Here is an 18,807-nt window from a genome sequence, read left to right on the forward strand (position 1 = left end):
CCGAGATCTACGGCCTCCAGCATTTGGCTATTTGCTCGATGGCCCATGGCGACGCTAGGCCGATTTGGAGTATGAGTAGCTTCGTTCGAAGCAGCGCAGCTTCCGCCCCTCCGCCATCCTCTCCTCCTAGCGCTGTCGCACCCGCTCCTCTCCCAGCCCCGTCTCCCCCGCGAAGGAGAGGAGCCCGAGCGACCACTTCGGAATCGACATGCGGGCTCTCGGCCGGCCGCTCCGGCGAGTACCACTGCCGGCGAGAGGTCAGACCAGGGGAGGTTGCGGTGGCGGCGGGGAATCGGCCGGAAATCGCTAGCGTGGGGTGGGTGGGTGAGCGTGGCAGCGAGTTTATTCGTTAATCTTAAACAACTGTTTGTGCACAAGGAAAAAAATTCCCGAGTTCGATAGTTACAGTGTGCTAATCTTAACTGCTCCAAATGAGGATGGCAAGGATATTTTGTCATATAATTTGGGTTTAGGATTTTCAGTATCCAAAGCTTATGCTGCTTCAGTGGCTGTTAAACATCCCATGCCTCTTCCACCTGGAGATGTTATTGTTCAGCTTCCCATGTTTGCTTACAATTCCATCTTGAGTAACATGAACGGATATGCTTGAAAGAACGGTGTCACCCTATCAAGAATCGCGGCTAGAGCGGTGAGAAATTTCTCCTCATGTACTAATTACCCACAACATTGAGACTCAAAATATTGCTGATCTTTTTCACTTTTCATAAATAGAAGTCTTCTTTAATTGGTTTGTTGCAAAAAAAGAAAAAGTTCTATGGCTTACCGCTCATATATTTACGAAAGATTTCGAGCTACTCGGCTCTCCAAAACAGATACACACGAAACAAAAGTTAGAAATGAAGATAACTCAGAAATAAACCTGCTCACGAGAGCATCTCTAGCAGATCCCGCAAACCCGGCCTGCATCGCCCTATGCAGGCTGGTATGCGGTTTTCTGCGCGAAAACGTCCCTGAGCAGACACCACAAGCGCGGCCCAGCCCACAAATGCGTTGCAGGCCCTCGCTCTCGGCCGCCGAAAAACCACATATATGGCGGCCAAGAGCGTCGATGCAGGCCGGCCCCCATCCCCTCGTAGCTGCCTCCTCCCCTCCTCCACCGCCACCGCCACTGAAATCCAGCAAGCCCCAGCTCCGCCCGCGCTCCTCCCGCCAGATCCACTGCGACGCATCGACGCCATGGCCTCCCGCTGGACTCCTGGCGGCGGCGGCCGACCTTTTGGCCGCGGCGGAAGCTGATTCGAGCGCGGGGAGGGCTCGAACGGCGCCGGTGGAGCGGAGCGGACGGAGGCCGCGCGGCGGAGCTCCGACCTCGCCCGCATGCGCGCCGCCCGCCGCTACGTCAACCTCGGGATGCCGGTGCCACCGGCGTACTACCGCCGCGAATCCATCGCTACGCGGATGTGATTGACACGCGGGATGCCGGTTCGCGGCGCACGCGTTCGTCCTCGCGCGCGGCACCTCCGCCGCCGGAGTCGGGAGATGCTCCCGGGTCGCGAGGGCGACTACGTCGCCGACGCCGACCTCGAGCGAGTCGTCGCCGCGTCGGCGGACGCGCCGACGCTTGAGCCCGAGGACTTCGTCCGCGACGAGATCCTCGAGCAGATGGTCCAGTCCGTCGAGTACATCACCGCCACCGCCACCGCGACGCCACCCTCCGCCGCGACCCCACCGTCCACCGCGACGCCACCCTCCGCCGCTACGCTACCCTCCGCAAACTGGGTCTTCCTCGAGTGAAGCAGCGTGGTCTGCGGCGTCGCCGCCACAGCATTGGCTCCAGTGAGCCCAATTTTGCTGCTCAAAACTTGCCGTGGCGGCGGCCGTAGTATATGAAGAAGGTTGCCATTACTGAATATTCAGTAATGGCAACCTTCTTCAGGAAAAAATCACGCAACATACAGTTTTAACGTGTAGGCAGACAGCACTAAATGAGTAAAAGACAGTTGTATGTATGGAAAGAATAACAGGTCAATGTTCAGCAGTTAGAAAAAGGTATTTATTCCCTGGTTTCTTAATAGTCAGCACGCCTAACCAATGCAATTTCTAAAGTTACTTACATTACGACCAATAAAGGTCCTATAAGTAAAAGGTTATAGCACCTCCCAATTCTCTAAAAAGATTCAAAAAATGAAGTTACGCATTTCAGTAAAGACCATACCATTCTACTTGTGTCTCGTCATGTTGGCGACCATACGCTCTGGCCTCTGTATCCCACAGTGGAACATGTAGTTGTAGTGAGGCGGCAAATGAGATGTCCACGCATGGACCTTGAAATTTCCTTGAGGCCTAACACTTCCAAAGCAGAGGTCTTGCACGCTAACCATCTCGAGATCTTCAGGTTCAGTGTCATCAGAACAAGCTTGGTAAATAGCAAAAATTGCGAAGCATTCAGAAGAAGTTTTCTTTGCTCTCCTAAGATATACGGGCTCCTCGAACTGCCAACCATTAGCAAAACGTTCGCCATATAGCAAGATATTCTTCTGCCTGATATTCCTGAGGAATTCAAGGGCCATGCTCCAGAAATGGAGGTTAAAGTTTGCTTTCAGTAGTCCAGTGAAAATGGCTGCACCCATGAAGCACTTATTCATCAGCCCGGCAATGTCCATGGCCATGGCTGCGAGCTTCGGGTGGTCCTCCACCCTCGTGCTCCCAAAAGTACGCGCCTTGAAGAAGTACCAGTATGCTTCTTGTGTAAAGAACTGCAGTCTGATAGGCTGTGTGGTTCCAAAACTTGCGATCTTGTCAGACCGGCTAGCGACTATGATCTTACTGCCGCTCACGATGCAACTTCTAGCAGCTGAATACAATATTTTCCATGCAGACTCTTCGATATCCAAAACTACCTCAATGATGATCAGTGTCCTTCCACCGCCCATACCATGGTTTTGATGCTTGATTCTACCTCCATCTCTCAGGGTCTCTAAACTTGCATCCTTAAGGTCATCGCCACTGAAACGCAAAATCTGAGAGAAGTGGTTGCGCACCCTTTGATTGTCACAAGCGTGCTCGATTAGGGTGCTCTTTCCAACTCTCACCGGACCGATGATGGGCAGGACAGCCGGATCTTCAGAGGCACTGGGGGCCCTCTCAGTCTGCAACAGGAAGTTCATGATTTGTTCCATCTCCATCTAGCGTCCGAACATGCACTTGTCCAACAGGAGATACATGGTGTATGGCTCACGGTGCAAACGTGGGCATCCCCGTAGAAACATGACAAACTCACTTGCATCTTCAATGGTGTCCCTTATGTTGCCAATAACTTTCTCCAGAAGCTCAGCTCGAGCCGCACCTTCATTGTTGGCACTGCAGAAACATACACGCTTGGCAGGATTGAACTCAGATTGCGCAAAGGAGTAATTGACCTCGTGATCTTTTGTCCTGTCTTCTCCATGGGCTCGGCAACGGAAGAGGTCGAGGGTGAAATATCCCCTGTACATCTCCTTCTTCATTATTCTGAGTTGATGAAGCATGGCCTGGTTTGTCACGAGCCGGCCATCTGCCTCCTCGACGATGACACGAAGCCGCAGCAGCAGACGCTGCAGGTTGCACAGCCTCTGCGCCTCAGTTGGCGCTGCCGTCTGCTTCAGGTATCTGTCTACGAGGAAAGATATGGATCTACTGCCAAGCTCACCCAAAGCAGCTGATAATATTACCTCCATGTATGTGTATTTGAGAACCCCCAGGAGTTCTTCGTGAGAGTAATATGTTGGAATATGATCTCACGGTATAACAAACCGAGAGAATAAGGAGGGAGACCAAGTCCTCTCACTAACGTTGGTGCCTTGATCGGAGGCACCACCCAACGAATCTGGTTTGGTCCCTGTTCCCTTAGCACCAAGTATAAATAGGAGGTTATGCCCCTTGCGGGAAAGTCTGTCACTTACGTGAAACCTCAAAAATACTCTAACACCCGATCCTAAAAAGGTGCTAAAAGGATCAGAAGGCCAATTCCATCGCTGGCCACCAGGAGGGTTGTGCCAGCGTCCCAGCACCATCATCGACATGGGCTACGCCATATCTGTATGTGGCAGGCAAGTGCAATCTTCAAATACCTGTAAGTGCATCTCCTAACCCCTCTGTAAATGTTGATTAGGTGCTCTAAGTATGCTCAGCCTATGTTAATGTCCCAACCCTAATGATGGCCGAATTAACGCTAACAATGGTATCAGAGCTAGATATGATCATCTTAGAGTCCTAATTATGAATAGGAGATCGTGTTTTACTTTGGGCTTATGCAAATGCACACTTACAATAAATTACCTTTGGAGTTCGGTTCTTTTTGCTACGGATCAGTACTGGTTTAATTAGCCTAAGTAAAAAGTTCGTAAGCAATTAGAAGGAGGCGAGTTGCTAAGTCAGAAATATAAAATGCAAAATCCCCAAAAGTTCGAAACCCTAATTCCCCAAATTATGGAACTGCAAATGTTGGAATTGGGGGTTGACCTAATGCTACGCCGTCGTCTCCCGTCGGAGATGACGCGCGGAATGGATGATGTCGAGGACGGCCTTCGCGCCACCCGTCGCCATCGTCGCCGTCTGCTTGCCGACGAGCAGCACCTCGAACCGCACAGGCTCCTGCCCCGAGCTGCGCCACCAGATGAGGCACCCACCGAGAATGGCTGCATCGTCGCTTCTCCCTTCGAGAGGGTGACGATGCCGCGACGCCGTTTCCCTCCCACCGGAGAGAACGCGCGGAAGGACGCTGTGCGCGGAAGGGCATACTCGTTGGAGCTCGGTGAGGCCACCGTGCCGTCCGTTCGCACCGGAGAGGACGCGCGGAAGGAGGAAGGTGCCGCACTGCGCCTTCCTCGCCGGAATGGTTGCCGTTTCGCCGGCGGCACACCACCTTCTCGCCGGCCCAAACGAAAAACAACGTCGACGGCTACGCTCGACGGAGGAGCGCGCAGGACCATGTCCAGCGCACGCTTCTCCGGCGAGCGCGGCCACCGCGTCGGCAAGGAACAAAGGGGAGGGCCGGCGGCCGCCGCCGTCGCCACTCTGGTCGGCCAGAAATATCGGAGGAGGGGACGACGTACGGTTAGGGTTTTCGACTGGCCTCGTTTTCGTTCCGACCGTGAGGATTTCCGGCCGTCGATTCAATCCAACGGCCATCATCGATGCGGGCTTGTTACTGGGCCTCAGCTACTATATGGACCGAATCTGATGATGGGTTTCGACCCAGGCTAGGTTGACCCAGCAGAGAAAGTCTTTTTTTTTTTTGTTTTATCTGCTGGGTTAAGTTTTTTTATTGGGCTATCCTGGGCTACTGGACCAAATTAAGTTTTGGGGTTTTCTAATGTTTTCAGTACTTTTTCTACTGGTTTTGGTACATAAATTAATTTCCTAAAACAAGATCACAAGCATGTTTTTTTTTATAGAATGGCATGTTTTGGTTTTGTCTTATTTAGACAACTTTTTATTATGCTTTAGTGATGATGTTTCTTTTATGATATTAAGTTTTAATGATTATGTCTCAATTCTAGTCATTTTTGAGGTTATGATGTTAATTTTGAGCAATTATGGTCACCTACATAATGCTTTAAATAATATGTTATGTATTTTATTTGAGCATGGAGTATATGATAATGTCATTACTATGATATTTGTTTCATAATGATGTGCTCGATACTAATGATTTTATGTTGATCTCATGATCTTTTTTTTTAATGATATGATCGTGACTAATGGACTGAGGCCATCCTAATGATTATAGTTGCATGGTTCGGTTTTCCGCACCGCACTATGCAACTAAATAATGTTGAGCAATTATTCTAAGTATTGTGTCGGTGCGTTTTATGTCTTTTAACATGCATTGAAGCTCGTGAAGGCTCATAATGATGATGATTCTCTGAAGAAGAAAGTTTCTTTAGAGAATTTTAATGTATCATGGTCATGATTTGTCTATTGATGCTTACCAATTATTTGGTAAACCATGATGTATGTAATTTAATGTCCAAATTTTATTTGGAGAGATTTTAATGAAGACATTTCCAGTGTGAATGCTATTATTATCTTCACTCAGTGAAATGCCATTTGTATACTAATGTACAAAATGATTGGTATTTTTATGCCAAGTCATTGAAGGTTTTAATGATAACTTTGGCATTTTGGCTGATGCTATTAGAATTAGTGTCAACGTTTATGATGGTAAAATGATCGGTGATGAATTAGGAATCCATGTGTCTAATAACACATTGGATTGCATTATATTTATCCTTCTATTGACTTCGGAAATGTGCTTACTGATCATGATGTGATTTTAAGTTTCTCCGGTCAAAATGGAACCAACGAGAAGTTTTGATCGAAGATTTTATTTATGAGCATATGTTATATGGTATATGATAATACTCTGACCAACGTTGATTATTGTCATGTCCCATTTTGAATAAATAAGGTTCTTTTCCGTTTTCAGCCCAACGGTGATATGGATTAGAAGAACAAATAAACTTGTTGTGATTATAATCATTACAAGTTTTACTCATGTTTGATATTTTATAATGATGATGCTTATAAAGATTTTGTCCTTTTTGACGAATAAAGCATTGTAAGACAACTTGCTTCTTTATATGAACATTTTGTTCTTTGGAATGCAATCATTTTATGTAAGTCTCACCATGTGGTGAGAATTTTTGTGTCCTCGGTGCATGTATCTTTTGTAATGATAATGTGTGCTATGACACAATTATGATGTAAGAGAGGTGAGAAATGAGACCTCGTCGAAATTGTGGTGAGTTTACCAGATTTCGAAGGGGGAAAGGGAATGTCTCATTTAATATGGGTCATCGTACTCAGTTTTCTTACGCTAGAATGATATTGTATTAGTTCTCCGAGTATGATGGAACCAACGAGAAGTCCTATTTGGAGAGTGAATGAATGAAAAATCAAACTAATGTTTTGACTCTTTTTCATTTTAATGTGTTATTACTCCCTTATGAACACAATGAAACACACATGAATGATAAAGTGGCAAGTTTGCCATTCTAATGTCGTTTATGGTGTAGCATGTGGCTTATGGTTATATTTCTGACCAACGTCATTTATGATCATTTGTCTTGCTTCACTAAAAGTGGCAAGTTTTGTCAGTACCATGTGGCTCATGATTGTAATTCTGACCAACGTCGTTTATAATCATGTGCCACATTAATTTCATCAAGTTAGTTTTCACCTTCTGCCCAACGATGTTGTGGTTTAGAACTGAAATGAAGCATTATCAAGGTTTGGAGCCACGTTCTCCAAAATAAAGTGATCACGGGGACCTTGAGCTTATGAACATGAATCTTAAGGAGAATTCCATTAGATCTTTGTTCATATGCATCAGTTATGTTGAGAATTATGCGGTCCCTAATGCAACACTTGGTGTTGAGCCTTAACAAAATTTCATGTGATAAATAATGTGTGTGAACATTTTATCTTGGTGACATTTGCCATGTATGATGAAGATTATGAGCTTTACTGATGTATGGAGCTTAATAGAGTTTCCTAAATGAGTTAAATAATGGTAGGCCGTATATGGTTCTACAAAACTAAATGTGACTCTAAGGAAATCATGTTACAATAGTACCTCAAGATGAGGGGGAGTAAGCTTCACTATTTTATGTAGATTGAATCTTCCTGGCTATCCAAGAGATTTCAGTCTTCTCTATTATGATATGAAGGGTCTTGGTAATACCTCATACCTTGATTGTATTAAGGTTCGCCAAGATATAAGTCTAATCCAAAAGGAGTATAAGTTCTGTTATGATGACATACACGTTGATGGAGTACGAACGAAAGATATTATGCACTAGTACTTTGTCTCACCTGCTACTAAAGTTAAGGGCGAAAAAGGTGGACATTTATATGTCCATGGAACCATTTAAACTGATCAGATAATGTCGGTTCCTTATGCTTCAGTTGTCAGAAGCAACTTGTGTATTCAAGAATGAACACGCCCTACTTACGATCGGGATAATTGGCAAATACAGTAGGTTCACAAATGGACCATTGGAAAAGCCGAAAAAAATTCTTGCGATACATGGAAGACAACAAAGTTACATGCTCATTAATGAGATGTCTGGTGACCTTGAATTTTTGGGTTATTCAGACATTGGTTTTGCGAGGTGTGTGGATATTAAGGTTTCCACGTCATGTCACATCCTCACCCTCGCATGTGGAGCTATATCGTGGAAAAGCTCCAAAATAACATTGATGGCATCAATAATGATGCAATTAAAAATGTAGCATTTTAAGAGGCTATTAGGCAGGTTGTATGTCAAAATAGTTTCCCGAAATTCAAGTGGTGTACAATATTTTCAAACCACTTACTGCATTATGACACGCAGTCTTCTATGCGAGTAACAACAAGTCAAATGGTGTTGCCAAGACCATTGACAATATGTTTTATGTTGTGAAAGATAGAATCTAGAATCAATATATTGATGAAGCATATAAATAAGTTTTGTATGTTTTACGGATCCATTTATCGAAGGCTTGTCACCCATATTTATGATTATGTTGCCGGCATGGGTTGCTCGAGAGCCTATTGATTCTGGAAATAAGGACCATCAAACAAACCAACTACCATAAAGTATTATGTTCTCCATTTCAAGATAGGATGGTGTACTATAAGTACCGAGGTTCACTGGCATGTCTTTGGCCACTACAACACCTTACTTTGGTATGTTATTCCTATTGAGAATGGACTTATGATGTTTGTTAACCTTACGATCAAGGGAGGAATGTTGGAATATGATCTCACGGTATAACAAACCGAGAGAATAAGGAGGGAGACCAAGTCCTCTCACTAACGTTGGTGCCTTGATCGGAGGCACCACCCAACGAATCTGGTTTGGTCACTGTTCCCTTAGCACCAAGTATAAATAGGAGGTTATGCCCCTTGCGGGAAAGTCTGTCACTTACGTGAAACCTCAAAAATACTCTAACACCCGATCCTAAAAAGGTGCTAAAAGGATCAGAAGGCCAATTCCATCGCTGGCCACCAGGAGGGTTGTGCCAGCGTCCCAGCACCATCATCGACATGGGCTACGCCATATCTGTATGTGGCAGGCAAGTGCAATCTTCAAATACCTGTAAGTGCATCTCCTAACCCCTCTGTAAATGTTGATTAGGTGCTCTAAGTATGCTCAGCCTATGTTAATGTCCCAACCCTAATGATGGCCGAATTAACGCTAACATAATATGGTACTGCAAGGGATCAATATGGAGATTAGAGAAGCTATGTATATCTGAAACTTCCCAGACGACTCACACATGCGAGTCTTCGTCTACTGTCCATTGGAGCCACGCGTTATTATTTTCTTCTATCATAACTTGTCTCGCAATTTTTTTTTGGAATGGTTCTCTAATGACTTTGACTGGGCTAGAAGGACAATAAGAAAACAAAATGCTGATGTGAAACAAAGACTTGACTCCTTGACTTCAACCTTGTTTGGCAGCTAAGTTTTTCTAAACCTAAGTATTCTAAAACGCAGTATTTACTTTCCTGGTCAACAGATACTACAGTTCAAATAAACCACGGGCGGTTTCTCTGTATATTGAATAAAAGAGAGGTCCCGACCTCTCTTATTAAAACTGTATAAGAAAGCTGCAGTATTGTTGACATTATCTATATAAAACTGCAGCTTTAGATAAAGCCATTCACAAAAAAAGAGATAAAGCCAAACACCTCAAAGTATTGTGAACTATGCCACTATGGTATTTTCAGAAACCATGGTATTCTAAAAAAAAAAAAAACCGTGTCTAGGAGGAACTAGACACTTTTTGATTTAGTAGAAGCGGGACTTGGCATGACAATTCCGAAATTCGTCCCTGATAGGAATCGAAACCATGGTATTCTTAGAATACTTTAAGGCTACTTGAAAAAATCAATCAAACGAAGTCCTTCCATTAGAGATGCAAGTGGGTTAATGTTAAGGTACCATTTACCCCATTTTTGTCAGAAAAGATGAACTAAAATGATGATGTCACTAGAAAAGTTAGTTCATTTTGTTGAACTAAATAGGGTAGAGGATATGCTAACCGTGACCAACTTGCATCTATACCTTACATGTCTGCAGTTTCATCGTTCAATTCAAAAATTTCCTCATATTTATGCATATTACTTGTGGCTGATTTTATTGTATCTAGATACATTTTAGTGCGTCTGTTCACTTATTTCAGCAGATATTAATATGGGTTGGAGTGAGTATGAGTGAGTCGTTGAACTATATTGTCTACCCTTCTCTAGAAGTTGAATTTAAAGTGAAATGGTTGTCATGGTTCTGTCGACGAGTACCCCAAGAGGGGTGTAAGGCGGGGAGAGTCTGGGAAGGCGTGAGACAAGTTACCTAGGTTTAGATCTCAAAACGATAGCGAGATCCTACGTCCTGCTATAAATCACTATAATGACAACAAGTGTGGGGTTACAATGATGTATATTGTGATTTGCCCTAAGCGTACGGGAGAGTCCAAATATGTGTCGGTAAAATAACCCTAGACTAACTTGTATAGCAAATGTCTTGTTCTCCATGGCTCCACCTTGTCTAAGACGGCGGTAGTCCGCCTTACTTCGTTTGGGTTAGACCTCCACTTGGTTCTATCAGCAACTGGCCGCTCGGTCATGCCATGGGCCTGACCACCATATTTTGGCCGCCCGGTCTTGCCGGTATGAGACTATATCGTGGGTATACCTACTTAGCGTATCCCCAACAATAGCTCTTGGAGTTTCTTCGCGATCTTTATTTCTCTCCATCTAGCTCGTATTGTAATTATTTATCCCCGTCTTCAACCTTCAAAGAGGTTACATGAACGACCTTGAAGAGCTCCAAAAACTGGTCTTTATCTGCCTTGACCTTAGGCAGATCTTCAACTTATATAATCATGCGGCATTTTATTACTTTACTAAAGTTTTAAGTTTTACAAATGCTAAATATATTATAAAATGCTAAGTATAAAAAACATTTGCACGCACGCACTCCACAAGCACATACATACAGCACATGCTACTCATGTAACTTGGAATACATGACGAAGTTATTCTTGGTATTTGCCAGAATCATCATCTAGTCGCACCCACAACGGTTTTTCACATTTGCCCATTGTTTTTGGTTAAGATTCAAAATTTGAAACTTAGGACCAAATCTAATTATATTTTTATTTTATATAGATTATAAATGGACATATCTTAGTTTTGAACTTCACATACCGTACCTACATAATATCTAAGTCCATGATATTTTCAAACTACAAAAATTAAGATTTTTCATACTTTTTCTGGCAGATATTCCCTTCTCTCTCCTGATCGACTGGTTTAGGCGTGCCTGAGTTTTGAAATCTTCTCCCTTTGTAATTCGCTATTACCCACAACATGATCTACCGGTGTTGAAGACACACACATCGTCAAACCTTGAGTTCGATCGCTTAGTTAGATGGGATATTAATATCTCAAACCAAATAGTAAGAAAATTAATTGAATTTTTGGGATAAGTATATGTAAGTAGTTTGTTTTACATCAAAAATTTGAACTTTGCGTTCAAAATCGTCGAAACCGAGTGTTAAAATTCTGAATAGAGAATTTGACGCGACTAGCGCGAGAGCAACCACACGGAAGGGTGCAACCACAATGTGAACGATGTGCGGGAGGCGTGTCCGCAACGCGCCTGAGGACACCATGTGGCATGCATACATGCGCAGCGTCTCGCTGTTATCACCAGAATTTAACCGGATCAGGAGATGGGCCGTGATTAAGATGGGCTTGAAGAATATACGTGGAAGATATACATGAATCGGCCTTGTACACAAAGTTTGGGCCAAGTGGCCCGTGTATCTGTAATCTTTAGTAGAATACGTGTCGGTTAGGTTTAAATCAGAGTTTAGCTCGTGCACGGTTGGGATTATTCCCAAATTAGAAAGTCTACGGACTATAAATATGTATCTAGGGTTATTCGAGAAGGAGGACGATCACGTTCACAACAAATCAATCTAGGCGCATCGCCACCCCTTGTTTCGAGGGTTTCTCCCGGGTAAGCATCATGCTGCCTAGATCGCATTGCGCGATCTAGGCAGTATCGGTTTATTCGTTCTTGGTGTTGCTCGTGCTGAAGCCTTTTTGATGGCGAGCAACACCCTTATCTCAGGTGTTTTGGGGTTGGCGTCGTTACTTTCACGATGTACTTGTTAGCTACGCTATCCCTCAATATCTGGCTACCCTTACACCTACATTAGGTGTAAGGGTAGCATCTTGCTTGTTCATTAGCTAGTAGATCTAATCTGTTATAGTCGCTCCTTGTTCTTCAAGGATTGGTTTGATATCCGCATGGTTAGGCCTTATAAACGGGTTGAACGATCCGGTAGTGCGTAAGGTGTGGTTAGCGAGATCCTAGAGGGATTGTTCCGGGGATCAACTTCATGTTGGTTTTTAGGCCTCTTTAGGGTTAGTTTTTCCCATCATCTTACGTATCTGCTAGGCTCAATTACGCATAGGATGTTCCGATTATGCGGTGAAAACCCTAGACTATCGTAGATTAGTTTAGCTTGTTTTGATCAGGTAGGATCCTCATGTTAACGTAAAATCCAACGTGAGTCATGGGGCAATCGGCTCTTAGAGCCGATCCACAGAGCAACCTAAGAGCCGATCGGGGCTCGTATTTAATGTTTACATGTTCGCCATGCAGGAAACTAAGTCGAGACAATCCATCACCTTCCTGACCAGGTATAGGTCAGGTGGCACGCCCTTGCATCAGCATCGGACGTGCGTGCTAGGAGCATTGCGGGCCGTCGCCCGAGGGACCAGGGCCAGCCGCAGTCCTGGGAGCCTCCCGGCTCTACGGTGTTGCTCGTCGCTGCTCGCCGGTGAGTTTCTGACGGCAACACATTCTGGCACGCCCGGTGGGACAGTCAACAACAACGGCATCGACATCTTCTTCTGAGATGGCAGACGAGCCGGTCAAGTACGAAGAGCTGCCTGAGGAGTTCAAGAAGAAGTACGATGAGATCAAATCCATCCTCGAAGCCGATCTCATCGGCTCTTTCACAAAAACCCGTTCACATGGCATCAGGTGGAAAGGATTCTCGCCCGATGGTGCAGAAACTATCATTATATGAATAGCGCCATCCAGAATTATACCAGGACAAATTCAAACGCCCAGTAAGCCTGATCGAGGTAGAAGAGGTTGAAGAATCGGCAGGAGATCAAGAGGTGGCCGTAGCTGAATGGGCTCGGGGGGCAAACCCTGTGTCCTGCAAGTGGGTTAAACCACAAGGTCCTACGAAAGGGTTCGACTTCGATGTGAGCAAAGCAGAACAAATTTTCGATCTCTTGCTCAAAGAAAAGCAGCTGAAGTTACCAGAAGGCCATAGAATCCCTACGGCCCAAGAGATGAACGGAAGGCCTTACTGCAAGTGGCATCATTCGTTCACACATACCACCAGCGACTGCAAAGTGTTGCGTCAGCAGATCCAAATGGCGATAGAACAAGGCCGTCTTATTTTCAGCCAGTACGCCATGAAAGTGGACACGCACCTGTTCCCTGCTATCAACATGGTGGAGTGTAGTCACCCTGCGAGGCACCAGCCAGATTTCTCGTTCAGTATCAACATGGCAGGGCCTGCATACCACTCTAGCAGTGACAGAGAAGAGAGCAGTCGTTCTCGTGGCAAGGACAAGGAGGAGGCCGGTTCTCGCGATCGGCCCCGATACAATGACAAACAGTACGTGACCGAGGATCAAGTGAGAAGCGTGCGGTACCAGCGACCACTCTCAGAGCACCTTCTTAACAAATATGAACGTCAGTATGACCAACGCCGATGGCACGATACAGCCGATGACATAGCTCATCGGCCTGACATAAACGATAGAAAGTATCGTCGGTATGATAGGGATGACGAAAGATTTGAACGCCGCACCAGGGGAAGGTCAGGCGAGCAAGAGGACATGGACCGTCACTGGGACTGCCCGTTCTTTAAACATTGCTGGGACTCAGGAATGAGCCGATTGCCAACAATCGAAAGCTGCCCAGAGTGTAGATCAAGGAAGAAGTACGCGGTAGATGTGTCAGTGTTCAAACGTCTAGGACCTCTCCCACGTCGGAACGAACGAGCTGAGTCCTCTCGAGAAGAAGATTCTGAAGAGTTAGACGATGAAGAAGAGGAAGATAGGTATCACCGACCAAGGTGGTGCCCTGATGGACTCAGTCATTCTCAGAAACGCAGGGTACAGCGGCTACGCAGCTTGGAGGAAGCCGAGAGATTATACCTGCACACATTGAGGAAGGCACGGCCAGATCTGGCCGCAAAGATTCAACAAACTTTGGATGAGGAGAGCCGCCCACAAAAGCAAGAGTGGCGTCCCAAACCAAAGAAAGCCGATGATAAGACATCGGCTGGCGCCAACATGGTGTTCATACTCCCGTCAGAGTTTTGCGCTCCGAGATCAGAGGAAGCATCGGTGGCTCAGCTTGACCGCGGTCCACGGCCAGTTGTCTTTGAGAAGCCACGAGAAAGGAGCTACAGACATTTGAAGGCTTTGTACGTAAAAGGATATATCAACGGACAACCTGTCAACAAGATGCTAGTGGACACAGGAGCAGTAGTCAACATAATGCCGTACTCCACGCTGCGTCGCCTGGGACGCTCTAGCGCGGATTTGATCAAAACCAACGTCACATTGAGTGATTTCAACGGCCAAACATCAGAAGCGCAAGGTGTTCTAAGCGTGGATCTGACGGTAGGCCGAAAAACCATCCCCACGTCGTTCTTCATCGTCGACAGCAAGAGCACGTACGCCGTCCTACTAGGGAGAGATTGGATTCACGCTAATTGCTGCATTCCATCCACAATGCACCAATGCCTGATACAGTGGGATGGCGATGAGGTGGAGGTCGTCCACGCAGATGACACAGCCGAAATTTCAACGGCTGGCATGAGTGTTTGGGACGCGGTGGACCAAGAGCCGCTCTCTGGAGTAAGGTTGGACGATTGTGAGCGCATTGAGGTTAAAAAAACGGGGTGAGGCTGGTCTTATCCACTGGCCTGACAGTGTAACCACATCAAAACTACTAGATATGTGTAGCAAGGCCGATCCACGCGATCGGCCCCAAAAAATAAATTGTAAATCCGCATCAATCAGTGCAATGAAAAAGGAGGCCGATTCAGGCAATCGGCCCATATTACCCTTATCATATATTACGCCTGTGTGCAGCGTTGATCTAGCAGGTGATGGAAAGCTAGGGTATGGGATACTACAGAGCCGATATCTGCAGTCATCTGGCAGATTCGACTCGGGGGGCACCTTAACGGATAAACTTATGCGATTCACGAACAGCGGAATATGGGGGCCGATATGACGCAAAAAATCGGCCAGTAAAAAAAAGAATATACACAAGTACAGCCGATGTGCAAACATCGATTCTAGACCAAGCCCAGTTTATCATTACATGGAAAGAGTTTAACGAAGAAATGCTTCGAGCGCATGAAGGGCGTCAGCATGGACACGATCCACCTCGGCGATCTCGGCTTCGTCATCTTCGTCCTTGCCCGTCACCAGCTGTCCGTTCAGAGCACGTATCTCGGCCAGATCAGTCTTCAGTTCGACCTTGAGGCCTCCTGCTTCCTCGTGAGAGCGGGCAATGAAAGCTTTCTTGTCTTGGATCAGCTGCTTGGTTACTCTGACCCTCTCTTCAAGATCCCCCAGTTCCTTGCGAAGGGTCTCAAGTTCGGTGCTGCTTACAGAGGTGTCGGTTTTGGCGTCCAAGGCAGCCTTCTTCTCATTGAGCCGTTGGCATTTGTCTGCAATATCGGCTCTCAACGGAAGCTGGGCGTGGCGTAGATCGATTCTCTGACGAGCCAACTTTACCCTCGGCTTGAAGACTGATAGGGTCACGATTGGCCAGAGTTTCACCTGCAAAGTTACCGGGAGATGAGGCTGAATGTCCTCAAGAATGCCCTTCACTTCTGCAGGGTTTTCAACCAATGTCTCGATGGTGGAGGAGAGCAAAGCTTTGAGGCGCTGGAGTTGGCCATTGGTAGTGCTCGGTCTTGGCTCTTCGTTTACTCTGGAAGTGGCCGGGTCGATCGATTCAGGGTCGAATGTTAGCAAGCTGGAGAGGTCACAACCCTTGCAAACAAACGAGAACAGCGTCAGGATGCAGTGAAGGAGAAAGTTGAAGCTAAGGGAAAGGAGTATACCTCTCCCAAGACCAGAGGGACAGCCGATGATGAGATAATCGGCTCTCGCGCTTCCACCGTGGGCTTGGTCAAAGTGGTAGCCTTGTCAGCTGCACTTCTGGAAGTCGCTAGATCTAGAGTGGTGGTTGGCATTACTACCTCCTCGACTTCTTCACTAGACGTATCGACGGTCTGCAAAGAAAATGGTTAGCCGATGCGAGGAGCGATGGGTTAGTATGAAATATAAACCAGGGGAAGTATTTACATTTGAAACCTCCTGGCTTGGCGAAGAAACTTGCGGTTCCTTGCGAGCTCTCTTGACGCATCGGCTCTTTGTGCGTAGCCCTGTTTTGATGGAAGCTTGGGGGGAAGCAGGTTCGGGGGTTGCCCTTTTTCTGGAAGCCGACGGTGGCAGGTCTGGCTGGCTCTGCGTGGTGGTGTTCCCGGAATCGCCCGAGCTGGAGTGCTCTCGATTGAATTCTGTCCCCTCGCTAGAGTTTTCTTCAGTAGAAGTCTGTGAAGGAAATACAAACACGTTGAAGGCCCTGGAGAGAAAGATGAAATTGATCAAGGTGTAGATCAACTTACATGCAAACTTTCTTGAGAAGGAATAGGGCTTTGGCGCTTCAAGGTTTTCCTGGCAGATACTTTCCTTACTGCTTTCCTCGCCCTGGTCGAAGCTCGGGGGGCAGCTGGCCCAGAAGAGGCTGTGCGTTTAGGAGCCGATTTTGGCGAAATCGGCTGACTCTGCATTACGACTTTCTTCAGGGATGGTGAACCCTTGCAGAAGAGAACCACGGGAGCCGGAGGAAGGAACTGGAATGAGGAGCCGTCTTCATGTACAGGTTCTGGACCATCTTGTTGCTACAAGGAAATAAAGTCAGGTGACCAGCAATCATTACGAGCCATTGCAAAGTATTTGGGAGTAGTGGTACCTGTTCTGCAGGGATATCATATTCAGCATCAAGTTGCTTCAGCAATGGCCCGAGAGCTCTCCTGAAGGCGTGGGTCTTCCACATTGACCACCAGGTTTCGAAGCCGTCGGTTGACGAGATGAAGCGAAGGTTGTGAGGGATTGGAAGGGATAGAGAATCAAAGAAGGAGTAACACCTTTGGCCGGTGATGACATCGGGCAGCTCGGCTCTACTTTCTGTCAAGTGGTGAAGGGAGAAGTGTGGAGACACCTGCCCGAGACCGAACTGCCGGGCCACCACAACTGGCTGGTAAGACTCGTACCCAGGTTTGATGATCCTATTGGAGGTGCTCATGCCAACGGGAAGAAAGCAGGCACGGATCATAATGGAATATAAGTGCCGGGTGCTAGGATCATCGGCAAAATTGTCTAACCTAAAGGAGACTGGATTTTCAAAATCTCCAGATGCGGTATAAGGAAAGAACAGGGGATTGTCCAGGCCCTGGAAGAAAATCCTGAACCACTCTGATGCCTCCTTAGGGATCAGTTTGCTGCCCGGAAGGCTATAGAGAGCTTGGCCGTAGCTAGTGCATCGGATATGCTTCCCATTAGCGTCTGGGAAGGTGCAAGTAGTCAAAGATGGAGAGTTTGGGATCTGGTTTTGGAAGTATAGCTGAGCCCATAACTGAATAAACCACCAGGGGCCTCCTGTTTTAACTGTCCTTTGGGAGAACAGTTTGACAGACATCAATTGAAGAGATCGATAGACTTCTCCAAGGAATAGTTTGCCGATGCCAAGCTGAGTGCCTTTGGCAAGCTCATAGGCAATAGAGAGGTAATTCTTGGTTGGGGCAAGTGAGGGGCCACAGAATATGAAGTGCTCCAGCCAGAAATTCAGGAAGGCTGTATGTTCTCTCTCTGTCACAGGGCCTTTGGTTTTCATGTAACATTTGAGGTAGGCACCCCAGCTGGTACACTCTGTTTTGGAGGACAGGGTGAAAGGAACCTTTGGCAGCTTAAAAGCAGAAGGGCTTGGGGATGCAATGTCTAAGCCTGTGATCATGGCCACATCTAGCAGGGTTGGTGTCATGGGGCCATGGCCAAACATGAAGCAATTCATTGCTTCAGACCAGAAGTAGCCGATGGTTTTCAAAAGGTTATCGTTTTTCTCAAGGGGAGACAATGATAATGACAAGGCATCGGCTATCCCTATAGTTTCCCAGGTGGCGTAGTGAATTTTGGATACTCTACGATACCATGCCACCCAGCCCTCGGGAGGATTAGGCCAGGCTCGCAGGCAGTCGGCCCAGGAAGTCAGATCTAAATTCTGGCTCACGAAAGGAATTCTATTGGCCTCGCATGGAATCAAATGAGCAGGACTCTCGGAGGAACGAGGACCAAGACAAAGAGAATCTGGGAGAGAAGGATGCGGCAGCAGAATGTCTGAAACCTAAATTAATAGTGAAATAGAGCATTAATTCAAGCGCTTGATGATAATTCTTGCGCTCATTCAGATGGCAAGGAGTCGTTAGGGATTACCTTCAGACCAGCAACCATAGCGTTGACATGGGATGCTTCTGCCATTGGATCCGCTGCGGAGATGATTCAGGCACGGAGGTGAGTTGAGGTTCGGGCGACTATGAGTTGGATCTGTTCGGGCGGCGATTTGGGGATCTGAAGTTATCCTCTCAGACGAAGGGTGCAGGTTACCGTTTGAATAGACAACTGATGTGGTC

General features: G+C 46.4%; 2 protein-coding genes across 2 annotated transcripts; both read right to left on the reverse strand.

Moving 5' to 3' along the window:
* Positions 1 to 1,990: 1,990 nt before the first annotated feature.
* Positions 1,991 to 5,042, reverse strand: LOC127321570 (putative disease resistance protein RGA3). Its single transcript, XM_051350594.2, has one exon. The coding sequence runs from the start codon at positions 3,144 to 3,146 to the stop codon at positions 2,181 to 2,183; it is 966 nt and encodes a 321-aa protein (XP_051206554.2). The 5' UTR covers positions 3,147 to 5,042; the 3' UTR covers positions 1,991 to 2,180.
* Positions 3,147 to 3,677, reverse strand: LOC139829754 (uncharacterized). The gene has a single exon (XM_071822110.1). The coding sequence runs from the start codon at positions 3,675 to 3,677 to the stop codon at positions 3,147 to 3,149; it is 531 nt and encodes a 176-aa protein (XP_071678211.1).
* Positions 5,043 to 18,807: the final 13,765 nt, after the last annotated feature.

The sequence above is a fragment of the Lolium perenne genome, chromosome 6 (genome assembly GCF_019359855.2).
Source record: "Lolium perenne isolate Kyuss_39 chromosome 6, Kyuss_2.0, whole genome shotgun sequence".
In the NCBI taxonomy this organism is placed as follows: domain Eukaryota; kingdom Viridiplantae; phylum Streptophyta; class Magnoliopsida; order Poales; family Poaceae; genus Lolium; species Lolium perenne.

Excerpts from the sequence above, each read along its gene's own strand:
- LOC139829754 (XM_071822110.1), bottom strand. The coding sequence starts at position 3,677 with ATGGAGGTAATATTATCAGCTGCTTTGGGTGAGCTTGGCAGTAGATCC.
- LOC127321570 (XM_051350594.2), bottom strand. The coding sequence starts at position 3,146 with ATGGAGATGGAACAAATCATGAACTTCCTGTTGCAGACTGAGAGGGCC.